Source organism: Rhinopithecus bieti, unplaced genomic scaffold, assembly GCF_001698545.2.
Source record: "Rhinopithecus bieti isolate Rb0 unplaced genomic scaffold, ASM169854v2 scaffold_7967, whole genome shotgun sequence".
Taxonomy (NCBI): domain Eukaryota; kingdom Metazoa; phylum Chordata; class Mammalia; order Primates; family Cercopithecidae; genus Rhinopithecus; species Rhinopithecus bieti.
Window position 1 is genome coordinate 4,069,847 of NW_016806112.1, and position 19,741 is coordinate 4,089,587.

General features: G+C 37.5%; 1 protein-coding gene across 5 annotated transcripts in view; it reads right to left on the bottom strand.

Moving 5' to 3' along the window:
• The window catches only part of RABGAP1 (RAB GTPase activating protein 1), a 173,558-nt gene that overhangs the window by 77,972 nt on the left and 75,845 nt on the right, over positions 1 to 19,741 (bottom strand). For all 5 annotated transcript variants that reach the window (XM_017874797.1, XM_017874799.1, XM_017874798.1 and 2 more), the window contains 2 exons: positions 13,995 to 14,088; positions 9,132 to 9,282 (listed from right to left, as the gene is read on the bottom strand). In XM_017874797.1, coding sequence (XP_017730286.1) covers positions 9,132 to 9,282; positions 13,995 to 14,088 — 245 coding nt within the window. The remainder of the gene's footprint in view (positions 1 to 9,131; positions 9,283 to 13,994; positions 14,089 to 19,741) is intronic.

The following is a 19,741-nucleotide window of genomic DNA, read 5'->3' on the forward strand; positions in this document are numbered from 1 at the left end:
AACTCTGTAAGGAAGTTCCCAACTATAAACTTGTAACTCCAGCTGTGGTCTCTAAGAGACGAAGATTTGCCATTCCCTGGCCAGGGCAGCCTTTCCGGAGCTCCTTAGTAAAGGACTTATCAAACTGGTTTCAAAGCACAAAGCTCAAGTAATTTACACCAGAAATACCAAGGGCAGAGATGCTCCAGCTGCTGGTGAAGATGCATGAACAGGTCCAAGCAACTCTACATTTGGAAAAATAAAACTTTATTAATTAAAAAAAAAAAGAGCTTTAAACACTGATTATCATATTATTTTAGTGCAGCTGATGTGAGTTTATTTACATAACTGTCATTCCAAAAATGATTTGAGATACTTTGACTCTTCTTTTATTTCTTCCTCTCCCTCATCTCTCACATTCATTCAGTTATCAAGTGAGTGCCAAGGATTCTACCTCTGAAATCCTCTTAAATAGCATCTTTTTCCCCACCCCTTTGCCACTACACCTCAATCCAAGTCGAAATTATCTCTTGCCTAACAAGTCTCGCTGCAATTATTCTTACTCCACTCTAACCCAAGTAACACAGTGATCTTTCTAAGCCTAATAATACAGATAATAAGCAAAAATATATAAAAAATATTAAGTTATTTACACTTAGTATGGAATATGAATTATACTAAGTATTTTCACACATTATCTACGTTAATTCTAACAACCCTACAAATAAAATACTATTACTGTTCCATTTTACAGATGAGGAAACCAAAGCCGATGAAGGTTAAAGTGTCCAATTTCAATGGCTAGAATACAGTAGAAGTAGGATCTGAATTAAGACAATTTGCCTTTAGATGGAAACCACTTTGCATATTGCCTTATAAACTGGAATATATAACCTGCCTGCTTAAAATCCTTCATTGGCTTCTATTGCCCAAAACCTTGAATATGCCTTCTGAAGCTTTCAAAGATCTGCTCCCTATCTACCACCTCTCTGGTCTTATCTCCATTCATACTCTATGAAACTGCCAAGCTTTTCCTCACCCTTGAGCACATGCTGTTACCTCTGACTTTTAAGACCACGTGTGCTATGCAGCACCCTATCCCACCCCAACTATCCAACCCCTGGCTAATTTCTGAACAAGAGACCTTTTAGAACACTTAGGTAAGAAATGCTTCATGTCATATGCAGTACAGAAGTATGTATTCTTTCTTCTACAACTCCCATGCAACTCTATGACTGTTTATAGTTAACTGCCTATTTCCTCCATTAGATTGCAGACTTCCTGAAACCAGTGAACAAGTTTATTTTATTTATGGGCATATCCATGAGGCTTACCACAGGGTTGGCACAGGGTAGGCATTCAAAAAGTATTTTTTATTGAATAAACAATGAATGCCCAATAAAACAAAAGGCAATTCTGCTTTAAGGTTGAAAGATCTTTCAAGTAAAACCCCAGTACGGTAACTGTTTAACTCACCTATAATTATTAAGTCGAGGCATATGAAATTGCCTATTTGTGGGTAAAAAACTGTCGAATAGCAATTTTAACATGGACAAACCAAATATGTTTCCAGTCCTGTAATTCAGGAAACCTTTAGAACTCCCAGCAAGTATGACTTGTGTAAACTCACACAAAGGAAAATAACTTCACAGGGATGAGATATAGGGCTTAAAATTATGTTCACAAGTAATAATTTAGAGGGACCTACTGCAGCAAATGCTGTATGACAGCAGACAATACAGTTCTAACATCCACCAGCCACTATTTTCATGTAGAACAAGACAGCAAGAGGGCTTGGTTGTGAAAAAACGGAATTATGGCCTAGTTTGGAGGGCAGGACTCAAACACACTGTTTGATTTTCCAGAATGTCAAAACTTAAGGAAAAATCAACAGACTACCTCAGCTACCTCAGAGAAGAGGAAATGAAATGGCAGAACTGAAACTATTATTCAGGCTTCCTTCTCTATCGCCAACATTCTTTTTGCTAAATCAATCTGCTTTTATTGTTGGGTATCCACAGGCAGATTCTTATGATTAAATATTATTCAATTCTCACCTATTACAAACCTACCAGACAGAAATTATTAATTAAAAAGTAAAACAATCTGCTTACTAATAACATTATAATTGAATACATTATTTTTTCCAGACTAGCAAAATGTGGCTGGGCCTCCAGGGATTCTTTTCAACAATCAGAAATGTAAATATTGGTTGGCAGGGCACGGTGGATCACGCCTGTAATCCCAGCACTTTGGGAGGCCAAGCCGGGTGGATCACAAGGTCAAGAGATCGAGAACATACTGGCCAACATGGTGAAACCCCGTCTCTACTACAAATACAAAAATTAGCTGGGCGTGGTGGTGCATGGCTTTAGTCCCAGCTACTCGGGAGGCTGTGACAGGAGAATCACCTGAACCCGGGAGGTGGAGGTTGCAGTGATCTGAGATCGTGCCACTGCACTCCCGTCTGGCAACAGAGCGTGACTCCGTCTCAAAAAAAAAAAAAAAGAAAGAAAAAAAGAAATGTAAACATTGGTTATACAAGCTTGCTACTAGTTTGCTTCTGGATAAAAGCTTGCTGTCAGTGGCAAAAGATTCTTATCACTGAAGTTGAAACTAGAGAAAATGATGCAAATAAGTTTAAGAAAAGATAAGCAAGGCCAATTGGATGGAAGGAAAGAAAAACATCAGAATAGGTTGCTATTTCATTATTCTCTCATTATTAAAATGATCTACTGAAGCAGTTTGTTGTAAATTTTTGCTACTGAATTGCAAGGAGCAAAGCCACCAACACCGAAGGCAAAAAATAACCATCAGTAAGAAGGGACAGAAGAAGATTCTGGAACCTGGAAACAAGAAAGTGCTTTTCTTTCCCCTTCATTTTCAACTCCAACTTATTTGATTCACAAGATCCAAATAGCTGTAAGAATTACAGGCAACTGGAGGTAAGAGAAGTCATGAGAGTCCCTGTGGATTACTTACTAAGCTTTCTTCCCTCTGAGTCTGACAAGTTCTACCTAGAGGCCAGGGTTGAGGAGCTCTTAATCAAACACCAGAAGACAAAGACTACCAGGGGTGCTTGGTCTACAAAAATTTATTCCATGAAGCCAAGGGTAGTAGTTCAATATTAAGAAGTCTATCATATGTTGATAGATTATGTAATTTACTCCATTAACAAATTAAAGAAAATTAGTAATAGTCCTGAGAAAGTTGATAAAATTCAGTAACATTCCTAATAAAAAATCCAAACCAGGGATAGAAGGAAACCACTTAAATGAAACACAAATTATTATTATTTATTATTTATTGAGATGTAGTCTCACTCTGTCACCTGGGCTGGAGTGCAGTGGCACTATTTTGGCTCACTGCAACCTCTGCCTCCTGGGTTCAAGCGATTCTCCTGCCTCAGCCTCCTGAGTAGCTGGGATTACAGGTGCCCACCACCATGCCCGGCTAATTCTTGTATTTTCAGTAGAGACGGGGTTTCGCCATGTTGCCCAGGCTGGTCTCGAACTCCTGACCTCAGGTGATACACCACCCTCGGTCTTCAAAAGTGCTGGGATTACAGGCGTTAGCCAGTGTGCCTGGCCAAACACAAATTGTTTATCAAAAAAAAAAAAAAAAAGAATATGCTTTCCAAAAGACTGAAAAACTAAAACCATTTTAATTAAATTCAGGAATTAGACGGGGGTGATAGTTATCACCATCATCATTTAACATTGTCTTAATGCTTTTATAAAATATAAAGACAAAACCAAGAAAATTTAGTAGGCTGCATAAACATTGTAAAAGAGGTGAAACTGTTTTTACTGCTGATATTATTCACGCCTGAAAATCTCAAAAGATGATAATATAAAGTTAGGATAATTAATCAAAATATTAAGAGGCAAATAGAAAAAATGTAAAAATCACTGTCTTTTCTCTATTGCAGCAGTTAGCACCTACAAACGGAAACTGACAAAACCATTCCATCTGCTGCAGTGCAAACCCGCTAATTCTTAGGAACTGGTTTAACAACAAAGCTACAAGATCCCTATGAAGGCAATTCAGAATTCTTGAAGGCAAAAAAACAAAAACAAAAACAAACAAAAAACCTGAACGAACAAAAAGACATACTGTATTCTCACGTGTTGAACTTACACCCTCAACTGGTATGTAAATTAAATGCAATTCAAATAAGAATCTCCACATAACCTTATAGGGTGGTGGTGGTAGTGAGATTGAATAGAAGATTTTAAGGTTTTTATGGCAGACTAAATTTGCAGAATAGTCAAGTAAGGTATGAAATAGAAAACAAAAAGATTTGCTTTCACAGCTATCAGAAATAAAACAAAGCCTCTTTAATCAAAACAGTGTGGGGACAGGAATATGCAAACAGATAATACAGAGAACAATCTAGAAATCATTCCCAGCATATATGAGAATTTAAAATATGACAAAGATGGTAGTTCTACTGTGTAGGAAAATAGGAGCAGCACAACTGGTTATCCATCTGGAAGAAAGTAAAATCGAACTGCTTTCTCATGCCACATACAAAAATAAATTCCAGATGGATTAAAGACATAAAATTAACACATAGAATAAAATCTTGCAAGAAAACGTTGGAAGCCACATTTACAAAATATAGAGATAGAAGAGGCCTTAACCAAGAAACAATTTTTTACATAAAAACTGAAAACGTCTTGTATGGCATAAAACCATAAATAAAATCATTAAAAAATACATTTATAATGCATATGAAAAGGATTAGTAAACATAATATATAGAGAGTGTTCAGAAACTGTTACCTTAAAAAGACTTCATAGATAAATGTACAAAGAACATGAAAAGGTAATTTATAGAAGAGCAAATCATTCACATTTACTGGTAACCAGAGAATTGCAAACTAAAGATATGCTAGGCCAGGCGCAGTGGCTCATGCCTGTAATCCCAGAACTTTGGGAGGCCGAGGTGGGAGGATCACGAGGTCAGGAGTTTGAGACCAGCCTAACCAACATGGTGAAATTCAGTCTCTACTAAAAATACAAAAATTAGCCGGGCATGGTGGCTTGCACCTGGTAATCCGAGCTACTCAGGAGGCTAAGGCAGGAGAATCATTTGAATCCAGGAGGCAGAGGTTGCAGTGAACCAAGATCGCACCATTGCACTCCAGCTTGGGCAACAGACGGAGCAAGACTCTGTCTTAAAAAAAAAAAAAAAAAAAAAAAAAAAAAAGCTGGCATCACTTACATCCACTGATAGTAAAAATTAATAACTAATACTGGTTGGGATATGGGGCAGCAGGTACTCTGCTGGTGCAACTATATGCAACTACATTGTTGGCAGAACTGTGAACTGTCACATCCGAGTGCACTGCACAGTATCCGACACATACTTAGTGCTGAAAAAGGTAGCTATTATTATTGTTCTATTATTTCCCTTCTAGATTCCTACTGAAATTTAAAACCTAAAAGTTTTCACTTTAAAAGCAAAACAGGAAGAAGAAACTAACTCCATTGCGTATTGAAATAAGAAACACCTTTAAAAGCATACTATGTATTTTACGTGACTGAAAGGTCATTTGTCCTCGGGTTAAAAGGTATATGGAAAATTCCCACATGTACCCCATACAAGACAAGCTTGACAACTAACGCAAGATGGTAACACAGACATTAATCAGTTTTGTTTGCCAGGTTAATTTTTTTGATCTTCACTCTATGAATCACATCACTCTTTCCTGCACTAGTCTTTGAAGAAGCTAAGCAAAAAAAAAAAAATCTCGAAAGTAATATTATATGCAAAATTTCAGAACACAAAGCATACTATCTGGCGAAGAAGCCATGTTCAGAATAAAAACTTTCTAGAAATTAGTAGGGTGTATATATACATAAATATTTTCTAAATAAGTGTAATATGTACAAATCCTGCTGTGTGCAAGAATGTTTATAGCAGTTTTATTCGTAATAGCTAAAATTGGAAAAAATCAAACATTTGTAAAAGCAGATTATATTTTTAAAGTGTAGTTTATTTATATAATGGAATACTCTAAACAACTTTTTTAAAAGACAACAAAAAACAAGCTACTGATACACTCTCAAAATACAGGAGTGAAAGAAGTGAGATACAGCTAAATCAGCACATGCTGTGTGACTGTATAACTGCATTTAAATTAAATTCAAGGATGGGCGCGGTGGCTCACATCTGTAATCCCAGCACTTTGGGAGGCCAGGGTGGGGGGGATCACCTGAGGTCAGGAATTCGAGACCAGCCTAGCCAACATGGGGATATCCTGTCTCTACTAAAAATACAAAAATTAGGCAGGCTAGGTGGCGTGTGCCTATAATCCCAGCTACTCAGAGGCTGAGGCAGGAGAATCATTTAATCCAGGAGGCGGAGGCTTCAGCGAGCCGAGATCATGCCACTGCACTCCAGCCTGGATGACACAGCAAGACTCCATCTCCAAAAAAGAAATAAATTCAAGAACAATCAAAACTAACCTAAGGAGAGAAAAGTCAGAATGATGACGACTCAGGGGTGTAGTAAGGGTATTTATGACTAGAAAGTACATCAATAACTTTTGGGGGTTATAGATATATTCTTGCTCTTCATAGTGGTCACTGCAGTGTATTTACATGCAAAATGTCAGGGAACTATACACTTTTTAAAAAGTAGCTTATATGCAAACTTTGATAGCTCAGCTGGTAGGGTAGAAGACTGTAAAAAGTACCTTACTCCCCACAAAAACATTTCAGAGTAAGTTAAAAAATGTCAATTACCATTCCCATACAATGATAACTCTTAATTCCAGGAAGACAGAAAAGAAAAGCAATACCAACTTACATTAGCTATCACTGTCATTTTTTTAAATTCACAAATATTATGGTGGTTAAATAATTTATATTTTCTGATCATCTACTAGCAATTTAAATTAATATATATCCATTAAAAAATTTGGGAGCTGGGCGCTGTGGCTCACACTTGTAATCCCAGCACTTTCGGGGGCTGAGGCGGGCGGATCATGAGGTCAGGAATTTGAGACCAGCCTGGCCAATATGGTGAAACCCCGTCTCTACTAAAAATAAAAGAATTAGCTGGGAGTGGTGGTGGGTGCCTGTAATCCCACCTACTCAGGAGGCTGAGGCAGGAGAATTGCTTAAACCCAGGAGGCAGAGGTTGCAGTGAGCCGAGATCGCACCACTGCACTCCAGCCGGGGTGACAGAGCTAGACTCTGTCTCAAAAAGAAAAAAAAAAAAACTGTAAGTTCAATGTGAAATATAAAATACACATCACAAGTATATACAAATCAATCAAATGTTTCATATTTTTTAATAGTCTTTGTTTTATATATAACTACCAGGTTCCTTTTCTATCAATAGATGTCACCACTTTCATGGAACCAGAAAAACAGAATCCATTCAGTTACAGACACTTCATGTCTTACGAACAGTCTTAGAAAAATATTTAGTTTAAAGCAATAAGCTCTTAAGAAATCATTTTTGACCAAACATTTCAAAGGACTTCAAAAAAACTAAACAGTGTTACAAATCCAAAATATGATTTGCCAACAAAAGAAAATAAAAACTAGGTGTATCTCTAATAGACATAGATGTCATATAACCTCATTCTTCAGTGGCTCCATTCATACTATGAATACAATGCTCTACCCATCTTTCTATGCCTGGAATTCATCTCAAGTGTTACATTCCTGAGAGACCCTTCTGTTCTCCCAGGCAGAATTAATAACTACTTTTGGTGGCTCCCTCTGTGCTTTTTCAGACACATTCTATCATAAGACAGTTACTTGCTTTTGTGTTTAATGTCCTAGCTCCAACCCTGTGGTTGTAATAGTTACTCAACAATAAATACTAGTTAAACAATTATATCAACTTAATGGAAGAAATCAGAACACTTATTATTGAAACAAAAAAAAAATCTGTCTGGAAATAAGACGACGAGAAAGAATATTAATATTCTGAGGACATAAAAGTTATTTTCTGGTGACGGTCCTATCTCATGTTTGAATGCTGTTTTTCCAGGCCAGGTGAGGCAGCTCACACCTGTAATTCCAGCAATTTGGGAGGCCAAGGCAGTCGGATTGCTTGAGGCTGGGAATTCAAGACCAGCCTGTCCAAAACGGAAAAATCCCACTCTCTCCTAAAAATACAAAAATCAGTCAGGCGTGGTGGTGCACACCTGTAATCCCAGCTTCTTGAGAGGCTGAGGCACAACAACTGCTTAAAGCTGGGAGACGGAGGTTGCAGTGAACCTAGATCACGCCACTGCACTCCAACATGGGCGACAGAGCAAGACTCTGTCTCAAAGGAAAAAAAAAAAAAACCTGCTCTTCCCTTATAAGGTGTTTTTCAATAACAGCTTTATAGAGAGATATCATTCATATATAAGGTTTTAACTTTTTTTTTTTTTTTTAAGACAAGGTTTTAGCTTCTGTCACATTGAAAATCTCCTATATTTTGAAGATTCTGAGCAATCCATTCACAACCCAGGTTTGGGATTTGCATACTATTGGAGAAACTCCTTCCTAAAGGTAAACACTTCAAAAATTTGAGAAAATTAAAACTAAAACCGAAAACATGAACACAAAGGCACAAAACATTGCCTAATCTTGAAGAAAATTATTTTAAATCCTGATATGCTTGTACAAGAAATAGTTTTTCTTGCAAAACTTTGAGGAATGAATGAATTTCAGAAGGGAAACACCATACATATGAGGATTTTTTTCACTTTAGAGGAATGAGCTAAAAGAGAATATGGTTTAAGATTAAAAAATTATTTTCTTACAATTGCAGAAACTAAGCTTTCCCTACTAAGAGCACATTTCTGTAAAATGTGAAAAGTATTAAAATAATCAAAAGAAAATTTTTACACATTGTACAGCACAAGTGGTTTGACTAAAAATGTTTTTTTACAGTCAAAAAAGGATCTGGATATACAATGGGCTAGAAGACATCTTTGGTCTGAGGTAATATGAATCAAGGAGAAAAAACTATGACTTCTCCTTTGTGCAACAGAAAAAACATGTTAGAGCTAGAAGTATTAACAGTTCTATCCTTAAATAATCATAAAAACTTCTTATAAGTCAAATAACTACAATGATCTTTTCATCACAAATCTCTAAAGAATTAATGCTGAAGCTGTATTATCACCCCCTTACCTTTGTGATAAGAATGCGGTATTTTTCTACCAGGTGGTCATTGTTATGACAGCCTGCTAGCAGCTGCCAGACTTCTCCCCGAAGAGCTTCAGGGACACCATTTCTTACTAAGGTTGACAACTGCTTCGGTCTCACATTCAAGTTGAGATGCCTAAAAATAAAGCCATAAACCATAAATCACAAAAGGAAGATTCCCTAAAGACTGTTACTTTTCTCAAAGTCAATCTAAATGGCTTACAAATACGTGACAAGGTAACAAAGTAAAAGGGGAAAAAAAAGTGCTTCTGAATTGAAGATAACTATGAGAGACTGGGTGGAAGAAAATAAAAATCCACATAGATTCTGCAAACTGCTTCTTAAGTATCTTTAAATTACTTCTCTACTTTAAAAAAAAAAAAAAAAAAAGCAAAACTGGAAATCACAGATGATGCTCTATGGCTATGGTTTATGTAAAACAGATGGCCGGGTGCGGTGGCTTACGCCCGTGATCCCAGAAATTTGGGAGGCCGAGGTGGGCGTTATCACCTGAGGTCAGGAGTTCAAGACCAGCCTGGGCAACATGGTAAAACTCCGTCTAAATACAAAAAATTAGCCCATCATGGTGGCACATGCCTGTAATCCCAGCCATTCGAGAGACTGAGGCAGAAGACCTACTTGAACCAGGAGGCGGAGGTTGCAATAAGCCAAAATTGCACCACAGCACTCCAGCCTGGGTGACAGAGTGAGACACCATCTCAAAAAACAAACAAAAAAGAGCAAAATTCCAATCAGTGGACATATAATAAAGGACAAGAACCTAGCTCTACATCAAAATTGACAAGTGGTCAGCGGGGCACGGTGGTAGTTCCACTGCTTTGAGAGGCCAAGGTGGGAAGATTTCTTGAACCCAGGAGTTCGGGACCAGCCTAGGTAATATAGCAAGAACCCTGTCTCTGCAGAAAAATAAAAATAAGCTGGCATGATGGTTATATTCGTAGCTACTTGGGAGGCTGTGGCAAGAAGATCGCTTGAGCCTAGGAGTTCAAGGCTGCAACAAGAGATCGCACCACCGCACTCCAGCCTGGGTGACAGAGACAGACTCTGTCTAGAAAAAACATAATTGACAAGAATATTGTATATTTATATATTCTAAGTTAAAATAAAACATCTCAAGTATGTTTCCAACAGTTTTTATGATGCCTTCCTTCAAATAACTTTTCTGAATGCTTATGGTGGCTAATAACATTTCCACTGAACTACTGTATCACTACAAGTTGCCAAAATCTTTGGACTTCATTTATGTCACCTATAAAATGGAGAAAATTAAACTAGCCTTGACACGTTGGTATAAATGTACAAAGTGCTTCTGCATACAGTATCTTATTTGATCTTCAGAACCACCATCTCGGGTAGATGGTAGTATCTCTAGTTTTACAGATGCAGAAAAAATTTCAGGGAGGTCAATTAAATGACTGATGTAGTCCTCAAATTCTTAAGACTAATGAATGCTCTGTTATAGAGCAGCTGGTTTGTGACTTCAGAGCCACCATTACTGAGTCAGTAAAGCAGGATCCTGACATTAAAAAGATGCTGTGACTATCACACATAAGCAGAAGTTACTGATACAAAATAACCACAATCAAATTATAAAAAGGCCTGTGATTTTCTCAAAATATTCACAGAATCCTATGAGAATTCTGCACAGTACATTTAAAAGTGATTTATTCTGTGACATTGGTACCCTAATGCAAGTGCTATAGACAATTCAATAGTTTTGTCCTTGTTTAGATAAAAACATTATACAAAAGTTGAAGAGTTATGAGCAGAAAGAACAGACATAGTTCTGTCGCTAACTCAATCCCTGGTATGCTACAGCCTGTGGGCCAAACTGGGCCTATCACCTGTTCTCGTAAATAAACTTTTATTGAAACACAGCCACGCTTATTTGTCTAAGTATTGTGTATGATAACTTCTGCACTACAATAGTAGAACTGAGTAGTTGTGACAGACTATTAGCCTGCAAAACCTAAAATATTTATTATTTGGCTCTTCACAGACAAAGTCTGCTAACCTTACTAGCTTAATTTACACTGATAAAATTACTTTCAGAATAATTCCATCTCATTGATAATACTAACTTTATCCAACTTAGCAACCTATTTTATAATGACATTAGTTCTCTTATCCATTAAGAGTCATATTAAAATGAACTTGGAGAATTAGAGCTCAAAGATACTATTAATACTACCACTAAAATCTAATGCAGAGTTAAATAAACCATCTTTGGGATCAGACTTGACTGTGTTAAAAATTCTGGCTGTGATATTTACTAACTAGAATGCCTTAACCTATGAACCAGTCTCATCTGTAAAAAAACAAATACTTTATAAGGTTGTTAGAGTTGAAATACAGCACACAACAGCACGGTGCCTAAAATATGGTAAATTCATTCATTCTATGTTACTGTAACTACAACCATGGTATCCATTATTTTTAATCTATAATAATTACAAATGGTAATTTTATAGACTTCTATTTTCTAAATGAAGAAACAGACTCAAAAGAGTTAAGTGACTTGTCTAAGACCACACAGCTTAAAAGTAGGAGAGGTAGAATTTGAAACCAGGTCTACCAGGCTTTAAAATTCCATTATTTTTTTATTTTTTATTTTTTTTGAGGTGGAGTCTCGCTCTGTCGCCCAGGCTGGAGTGCAGTGGCGCGATCTCGGCTCACTGCAAGCTCCGCCTCCCGGGTTCACGCCATTCTCCTGCCTCAGCCTCCGAGTAGCTGGGACTACAGGCGCCCGCCACCGCGCCCGGCTAATTTTTTGTATTTTAGTAGAGACGGGGTTTCACCATGGTCTCGATCTCCTGACATTGTGATCCGCCCGCCTTGGCCTCCCAAAGTGCTGGGATTACAGGCGTGAGCCACCGCGCCCGGCCTAAAATTCCATTATTACAATGCTTCTTATCCATAGGACACATATCCATAGAACACACATAATAATGAGAAAAAATCACAATGTAATGAACTAAAGAAGAGACACTATTATATCATATCTGAAGACATGACTAAAGCAAGCAAAAATAGTTTAAATACCCTGAAAGATAGTAGAGACACATGGAAACTCAACAAATACATTGGAGGGAATAGGAAGACATGTTAATTAAATGAATAACAAAGCTTGATAACAAAACAAATTCCAACCTGTTGTATAAGATGCTGATGGGTTCGTGTAATAAAAGCTAACTAGAGTCTTAATGCTGTATCCACATGATTTTAAATATATTATTATGTAACCATATCAAAACTCAATTACATTTGTTTTAGAGCAGAAACCTTTTAATACAGATAAAATTCCTGCCAGTAGCATCCCAAACACTCCAAATTCACTGAACTGAAAATATAATTGTAATAAGAGCACCAGAAGTTTTGTCTCCTGGCGTAAAGAAATATCAAAAATATAAGAAAACTATTACTCTGGGGTTTTTTGCAGAGTTCATTTATTAAAACAACTTGTGTAAAGACAAATTGTGCTTTGGTTTGCTTTTTTCTCCTGTACACATTTGACATTTTCCAGTGTGGAGAGTGTTTTGTCAAAAGTGTAAAGCATTGTGAGAGTAATATAAAAGCAGATAATGCCCATTTGTAGTCCTATCCCTGAAGGGCATGACATAATGCCTTAAAATTCTGAGACAGAGTTTACTCTAACAATGCAGTGAAATACTTCAACAGTGAAAATGTCTGAGAAAAATCAAACTCCAAAGTAACGGGCCAATAGGGAGTTTATATGACAACCCTAGTAACCAGAATGTCAGAAATAGAGAAATGTTCAGATCTCTTCCAAGCTCAGCTTTTTTCAGCACATGCTGGCATCCTACTCAAGGAGAAAAGGAAACTGCATAAATGTCTCACCAATCTGACTTACCAGAATATCTGTGGTCATGTTAATAAACACCTAAAGGCAATGGATTCTTTTTGTTTGGTGTTTTTTCTTTTTTTTTTTGTTTTTTGGAGAAAAGGTCTCAACTCTGTCACCCAGGCTGGAGTGCAGTGGTGTAATCAAGGCTCACTGCAGCCTCGAACTCCTAGGCTCAAGCAATCCTCCTGCCTCAACCTCCAGAGTAGCTGGAACCATAGGTGCGCGTCATCATGCCCGGTTAACTTTTTCATGTTTTGTAGAGATGGGGTTTCACCAAGTTGCCCAGGCTGGTCTTGACTTCCTGGGGTCAAGCAATCCTCCTGCCCTGAACTCCCAAAAGGCTGAGTTTACAGGTGTGAACCACCACACCCAGCCTGAAGGCAATGTATTCTTTTTAGATAGCCTATTGGATAGTGTTTCTTAACACTGCTGTCAAACCATCTCTTGAGCTGATGATAAATTCCTAATTTTTTTCAAGTGTTAGTAGGAATTTTATAAGAGTTAGTAATCAAGAGCAGGTAATATATACTATGCTTATGACACTTTGCTCTGTCATTCTAGATACTTATCACAGATAAGGGAAAAATCCTACCTGCGGTCTCTACCATGGCTCTATGCATTGTGTGAACATCCTCTAAACGGACTGCTGTGTATTATCTGAACCGCTCAGTGGTTCCTAACCTCTTCAATATAAAAGATACTTTTCTTATTTATTCTGTACATGAATTCCACGTTTGGATAAATATTTTCTCCAGCAATGAGAACTTATTAGGTTCCTGATATTCTGAAAATTGATTTCAATTCTCTACTACTACTCATATAAATCTCTAAAACAGATCACAGAATGCAAACCTGGAGCTTAGGTTTCTACTATCGGTTCCAAAATTGAATATTATAGTTAGGTAAGATTCTCTACCCATAAAATGAGAATTGCAGATAAAAACTATCCTAACGTAACTTACCATTTTGACAACAGTTCTCCCCATGTTTCAAGAATTTTTTCTGCACATTCTTTGGATACATCACCAGACCCACTCAGGAGAGGTTCATCATTATCTATAATAAACAAAACACACAAAAACGGTAACGGGGTGGCTATGCTAGCCACAACACTGGAATGTTTAACAGTCAAACTTGAAAGACTTTACTGGGAGCATAAAGTCACAATTTCTCTCTTTTAGTATTTATGGATAAGTACAAAGAAAATAAAAATGGTTGTAGGTAAAATGCTGTAACCTCTTTAATTCTCTTTTGTTTTCCACATAGGTCCATATTATGTCAATCTCAAAAAAAAAAAAAAAAGGAGCTATTTAATTATAAAACTATAGGATTCAAAATATGGTATTTTCTCTATTTTCTAAAGCAAACAGCTTTATGCATGAAAATATGTAAGTCTTATTTAAAACACTTAAAAAGTTTCAAACTACCTAAGTATCCAACAATGGGAGTACAGAATGGTTGAAGAAATTATAATATATGTATAAAATGCAATTGCATGTTGACATTTATGTTTATATAATGATGATATGGTTTGGCTCTGTGTCCCCACCCAAATCTCATCTTGAACTGTAGTTCCCATAATCCCACGTGTCATGGGAAGGACCCGAAGGGAGGTAACTGAATCTTGGGGGCGGTTTCCCCTATGCTGTTCTCATGACAGTGAGTTCTCATGAGATCTGATGTATAAGCATCTGGCATTTCCCCTGCTGTCACTCATTCTTCTTTCCTGCTGCCATGTGAAGAAGGACATGTTTGCTTCCCCTTCTGCCATGATTCTAAGTTTCCTGAGGCCTTCCCAGCCCTGCAGAATCAATTAAACCTCTTTTGTTTATAAATTTTGCAGTGAGCTGAGATCGCACCACAGAACTCCAGCCTGGGCAACAGAGCAAGACTCCGTCTCAAAAATAAAAGAAAAAAGTAAACCTCTTTTCTATATAAATTACTCAGTCTCGGTTGGGTATGTCTTTATCAGCAGTATGAGAATGGACTAATACAATTGATATGGCAAAATACAGTATAAAATGAAAATATAAAGAGCTTAATATTCATTATGATCTAATCTATGTTATACATCAGTATAAACTATACCAAACACTAACAATTGCTCCCTCTGAGTGACAAAGTTATGATTGGTATTTTCTCTGCTATTTTATGTTTTATGACTTTCTAAATTTTCTAAAATGGGAAATATTAATTTATAAAAGAAAGCACAAAAATACTTTAAAAGGCCAAATTAAATCATTTCTAATTTAATTCAATTAAGGAAAGTAAATTCAAGTCAGAGGTTAGAGATTATAAGATACAAAGACAGTGAAAAAAGTGACACTGATCAAGGCATTAGAGGAACTAAAAAGCATAATGAAAGCAGAGAATAAACATGGACTAAGATATCTACTTAATCCTCTTATTGGACACTTGGGGAGTTTTTAACTTTTTGCTACAAACGGAATCAGGATGAATATATCTCACTGCTTTCATCGGGTATATGCCCAGAAACTGACTTTCTCAGTTTTAAAAGAAAGCATATTTTTAAGAATACTGAAAATTTCCAACAAACTGACTTCCAAAATGTTCTACCAATTTACAATTCCACTAACTGGGTTACAACAGTACTTGTTTCCATGAATCTTTAACAATGCTCTTTCTAGATTTTGTTTATTTTTTAGCTTAACTTGCCTAAACAAACTCTGGCTCTTTACACCTCTAATGACTACATGTTGAATCTGTATCCCCAACAGAGACAACAATTATCTGAAAGCACTAATTTTAAAGACTCAGAAATCTGTGATACTTCTTATTGAACTTCTTTATATTATAATGCTTTGGACATCATCATCAGTTTCGCTGGTGAGACACAGAAGATGACAGACAGAATGTGAGAGATCTTCTGTATATGGATGAATAAGGTAAAGAAGAGAAAAGGCTAGGCCGGGCACAGTGGCTCACGCCTGTAATTCCAGCACTTTGGGAGGCCAAGGTGGGTGGATCATCTGAGGTCAGGAGTTTGAGAAAAGCCTGGCCAACCTGGTGAAACCCCATCTCTACTAAAAATATAAAAATTAGCTAGGTGTGGTGTGGCCACCTGTAATCTCAGCTACTCAGGAGGCTGAGGCAGGAGGCAGAGGTTGCAGTATGCCAAGATTGTGCCATTGTACTCCAGTCTGGGTGACACAGTGAGACTCCATCTCAAAAAAAAAAAAAAAAAAAAAAAAAAAAAAAAAAAAAAGGCTCAAGGGCACTAAGGTAAATGCCCCCAACTTCACTATCTTGCCAGACTGGCCCTACTTTCTAAACTCTCAAGTAATTTTCTATTTATTAAAACACCAATATACTAAATATAACTCTTTGGGGAAAGGTGGCTATGAAAAACACACTAAAATTTAGAAGGGATGATAATTTCTTCAAAAATATTAGACAAACTTTATCTTACAAAATTCTCTTTCACATTTTGGATACTTTCAATAAATCCGGGTAGTAGCAGTTTAAAATCTGTATTAAGAACCCATCTGCCTAAGGGATAGACATCAGTTTCAGAATGATGCTTCTAAACATGTCCCCTTTATAATTGCTGGGTTTCTGCCAAATGTCTTATGGGTAAGAAGCCTCTTGAGAGAAATGTAATCATTTCTTCCCTGGAAGCAAACAAATCGCAGCAGGAATGGTTTTTCTGGTTTGTACATTGGGTTAGGGAGAATTAAAAGACAGCATAGCTACATAGTTTTCTTTAGTCCCAGTTCTCCTGTTATTAACTCTTCACTATAAAAAATGAATCCTAGGGGGTTACCCATACTGCCAATATTTACTGAGCACCTACTGCATACCAAATGTTGTGGTATACACTAGGGAACATGAGGCAAAAGCAGAAACACTCTTTTCCTTCACAGAGCTTATGTTCTAGTGTTCCATGATTTCCCCCAAGGGGTACACACTGCCATTAGTTCTTATCTCTCCCTAGTTAAGAACTATCAGTAGAGGCCTTCTAAACCCACTAAAATTTTATTTTTAAAAAAGGTATGTCTGCTATAAATTAAAACTTGATGTCAGTCCTGAGGAACCTTTAGTTGGACCCAGATTTCTTTGTAACCAGCAGATAGTCTTCAAAATCTATGGTATGAAGATTTGAGCATTCTGATTTCATAATAGTGTCTTTCTCAATTTTTGTGTTTTTTTGTTTGTTTTTATTGCTGAGTGTTGAGAGGAAAGTTATGTAAACTTTTACCCACTCTGTCATCTTAACCACTGTTGACCTAGAAGAGAAACTGCCAACCTATTATACAACAGACCATTTCAAACAGTGGGAACAATCCACCTTTCCCAGATATAACATATCACTTAAATTGGCTCTTCAGGTGGACTCTGAATTGCATCTCTGACATCAAAAACAATACATGTGTTTTTTCCGTACTTCAAAATGCTTTATGTGAACTAAATGCAAGAGATGATGATAGACTACAGCTATGACCGTGGACTCACAGACCTAGATCCAAATCCTGACTCTGCCAATTTCTAGTTGTGTAACCTTGGGCAAATTCACTTTTCTGAGATTCCACTTTTTTTTTTTTTGAGACAGAGTTTTGCTCTTGTTGCCCAGGCTGGAGTGCAACAGCACAACCTGGCCTCACTGCAACCTCCACCTCCCGGGTACAATCAACTCTCCTGCCTCAGCCTCCCAAGTAGCTGGGATTACAGGCATGCGCCACCATGCCCAGCTAATGTTTTGTATTTAGTAAAGACAAGGTTTCACCATGTTGGCCAGACTGGTCTCAAACTCCTGACCTCAAGTGATCCTCCCACTTCAGCCTCCCAAGGTGCTGGGATTACAGCCGTGAGCCACCGCATCTGGCCAGATTCCATTTACTTATTTGCAAAGTTAGGTTAACAATAAATCCTATTTTTCAGGATTATCGTGAGGATTATATAAATAAAGCATCTGCTTACTACATATTAAGCACTTAGTAATTGGTGGCCATTAGTATTACTAATATATGATGCTAAACTGATTAATTATAAGGGCTGTGAGAGTTATAGCAAACAGTAGGTTTTGGAAACTCAGCGCTCACTCTAAACATGAAAAAAGTCAGTGATCACTCTAAACTTGAAGAAAGTACATATAATCATGGATATACATTTCATTTAACCCAATCGATCATTCTTGTCATCTCCATGCTTTTGTTAATGCAATTCTTTTTTTTTTTTTAATTTTAGTAGAGAAGGGGTTTCATCGTGTAAGCCAGGATGGTCTCGATCTCCTGACATCGTGATCCGCCTGTCTCAGCCTCCCAAAGTGCTGGGATTACAGGCTTGAGCCACCGCGCCTGGCCAGTTAATGCAATTTTTTAACGAGAAAAAAACTCCACTGATGCCTACTAGATTCTGCTTGCACTTAAAAGTCCCAACTGAAAAACTACTCTCTATGATGCCCCACAACATTCCCCACAACCACAATGAAAACCGAAATTCTCGGCCGGGCGCGGTGCTTCCCAGCCTGTAATGCCCAGCACTTTGAGGCCGAGGACGGCGGATCACAAGGTAGGAGGTCGAGACCGAATCCGGCTAACACCAGTGAAACCCCGCCCACTTAACAAAATAAACAAAAAATTAACCGGGCCGAGATGGCAAGAGCGCCTGTAGTCCCAGCCTAACTCGGGAGGCTGAAGCAGGAGAAGGCTGGACCCTGGAGGCGGAGCTGGCAGTGAGCTGAGATCCGGCCATTGCACTCCAGCCTGGGCGATCAGAACAGACTCCGTCTCAAAAAAAAAAAAAAAAAAGAAAAAAAAAGAAAAGAAAACCGAATCTCCTCTAATTTCTAGAATATTTCCTGTGAGCTTCACATATAGAAACATGGCTCACATGACCTTATATTGTAATCAGGTTTTCTTCCATTAAATTTGTAGCCCCAGTACTAAGTTAGAAATTAGAAAATGACTCTCATTTATGTTTCCTGTGGCCCCTTTCTTCATGCCTTATTAAAAGGTATTACATCTTTTAATAGAGAATGACAGATTAATTAAATAGATTTAGCCAGAAAAAATAAAAAGAAACAAAGAACCAGTGGATTCTTAATGTTTATCAGTATAAAAACACAGTAATATGTAAACACATATATTTATAAATACATTTGGGGGCCGGGCACGGTGGCTTAAGCCTGTAATCCCAGCACTTTGGGTGGCCAAGGTGGGCGAATCATGAGGTCAGGAGATCGAGACCATCCTGGCTAACATGGTGAAACCCTGTCTCCACTACAAAATACGAAAAACTAGCCAGGCGAGGTGGCGGGTGCCTGTAGTCCCAGCTACTCAGGAGGCTGAGGCAGGAGAATGGCGTAAACCCAGGAGGCGGAGCTTGCAGTAAGCCGAGATCGCGCCACTGTACTCCAGCCTGGGTGACAGAGTGAGACTCTGTCTCAAAAAATAAAAATAAAAAATAAAATAAAAAATATATATTTGGTAAAAAGGGTCATGTGTGCAAGCCACATTTTGGCAAAGTCAGTTTGTTCCCGCAAAATGAACGTGTTGAGATAGGAACACTTCTTTAGGTGTAAGCCGTGTCAAACTTGTTCTTAAAAAAATGTACTAATATACCAAGCTAGCACTACACTGATTGTTTAAAAGAAGCTAATTATATATCTCATTTTTCCAACTGGGTTACAAGTATCTTAAAGAAAACTCAATGTTAATCATTTCTAAATCTTCCACAGCTACTTACATAT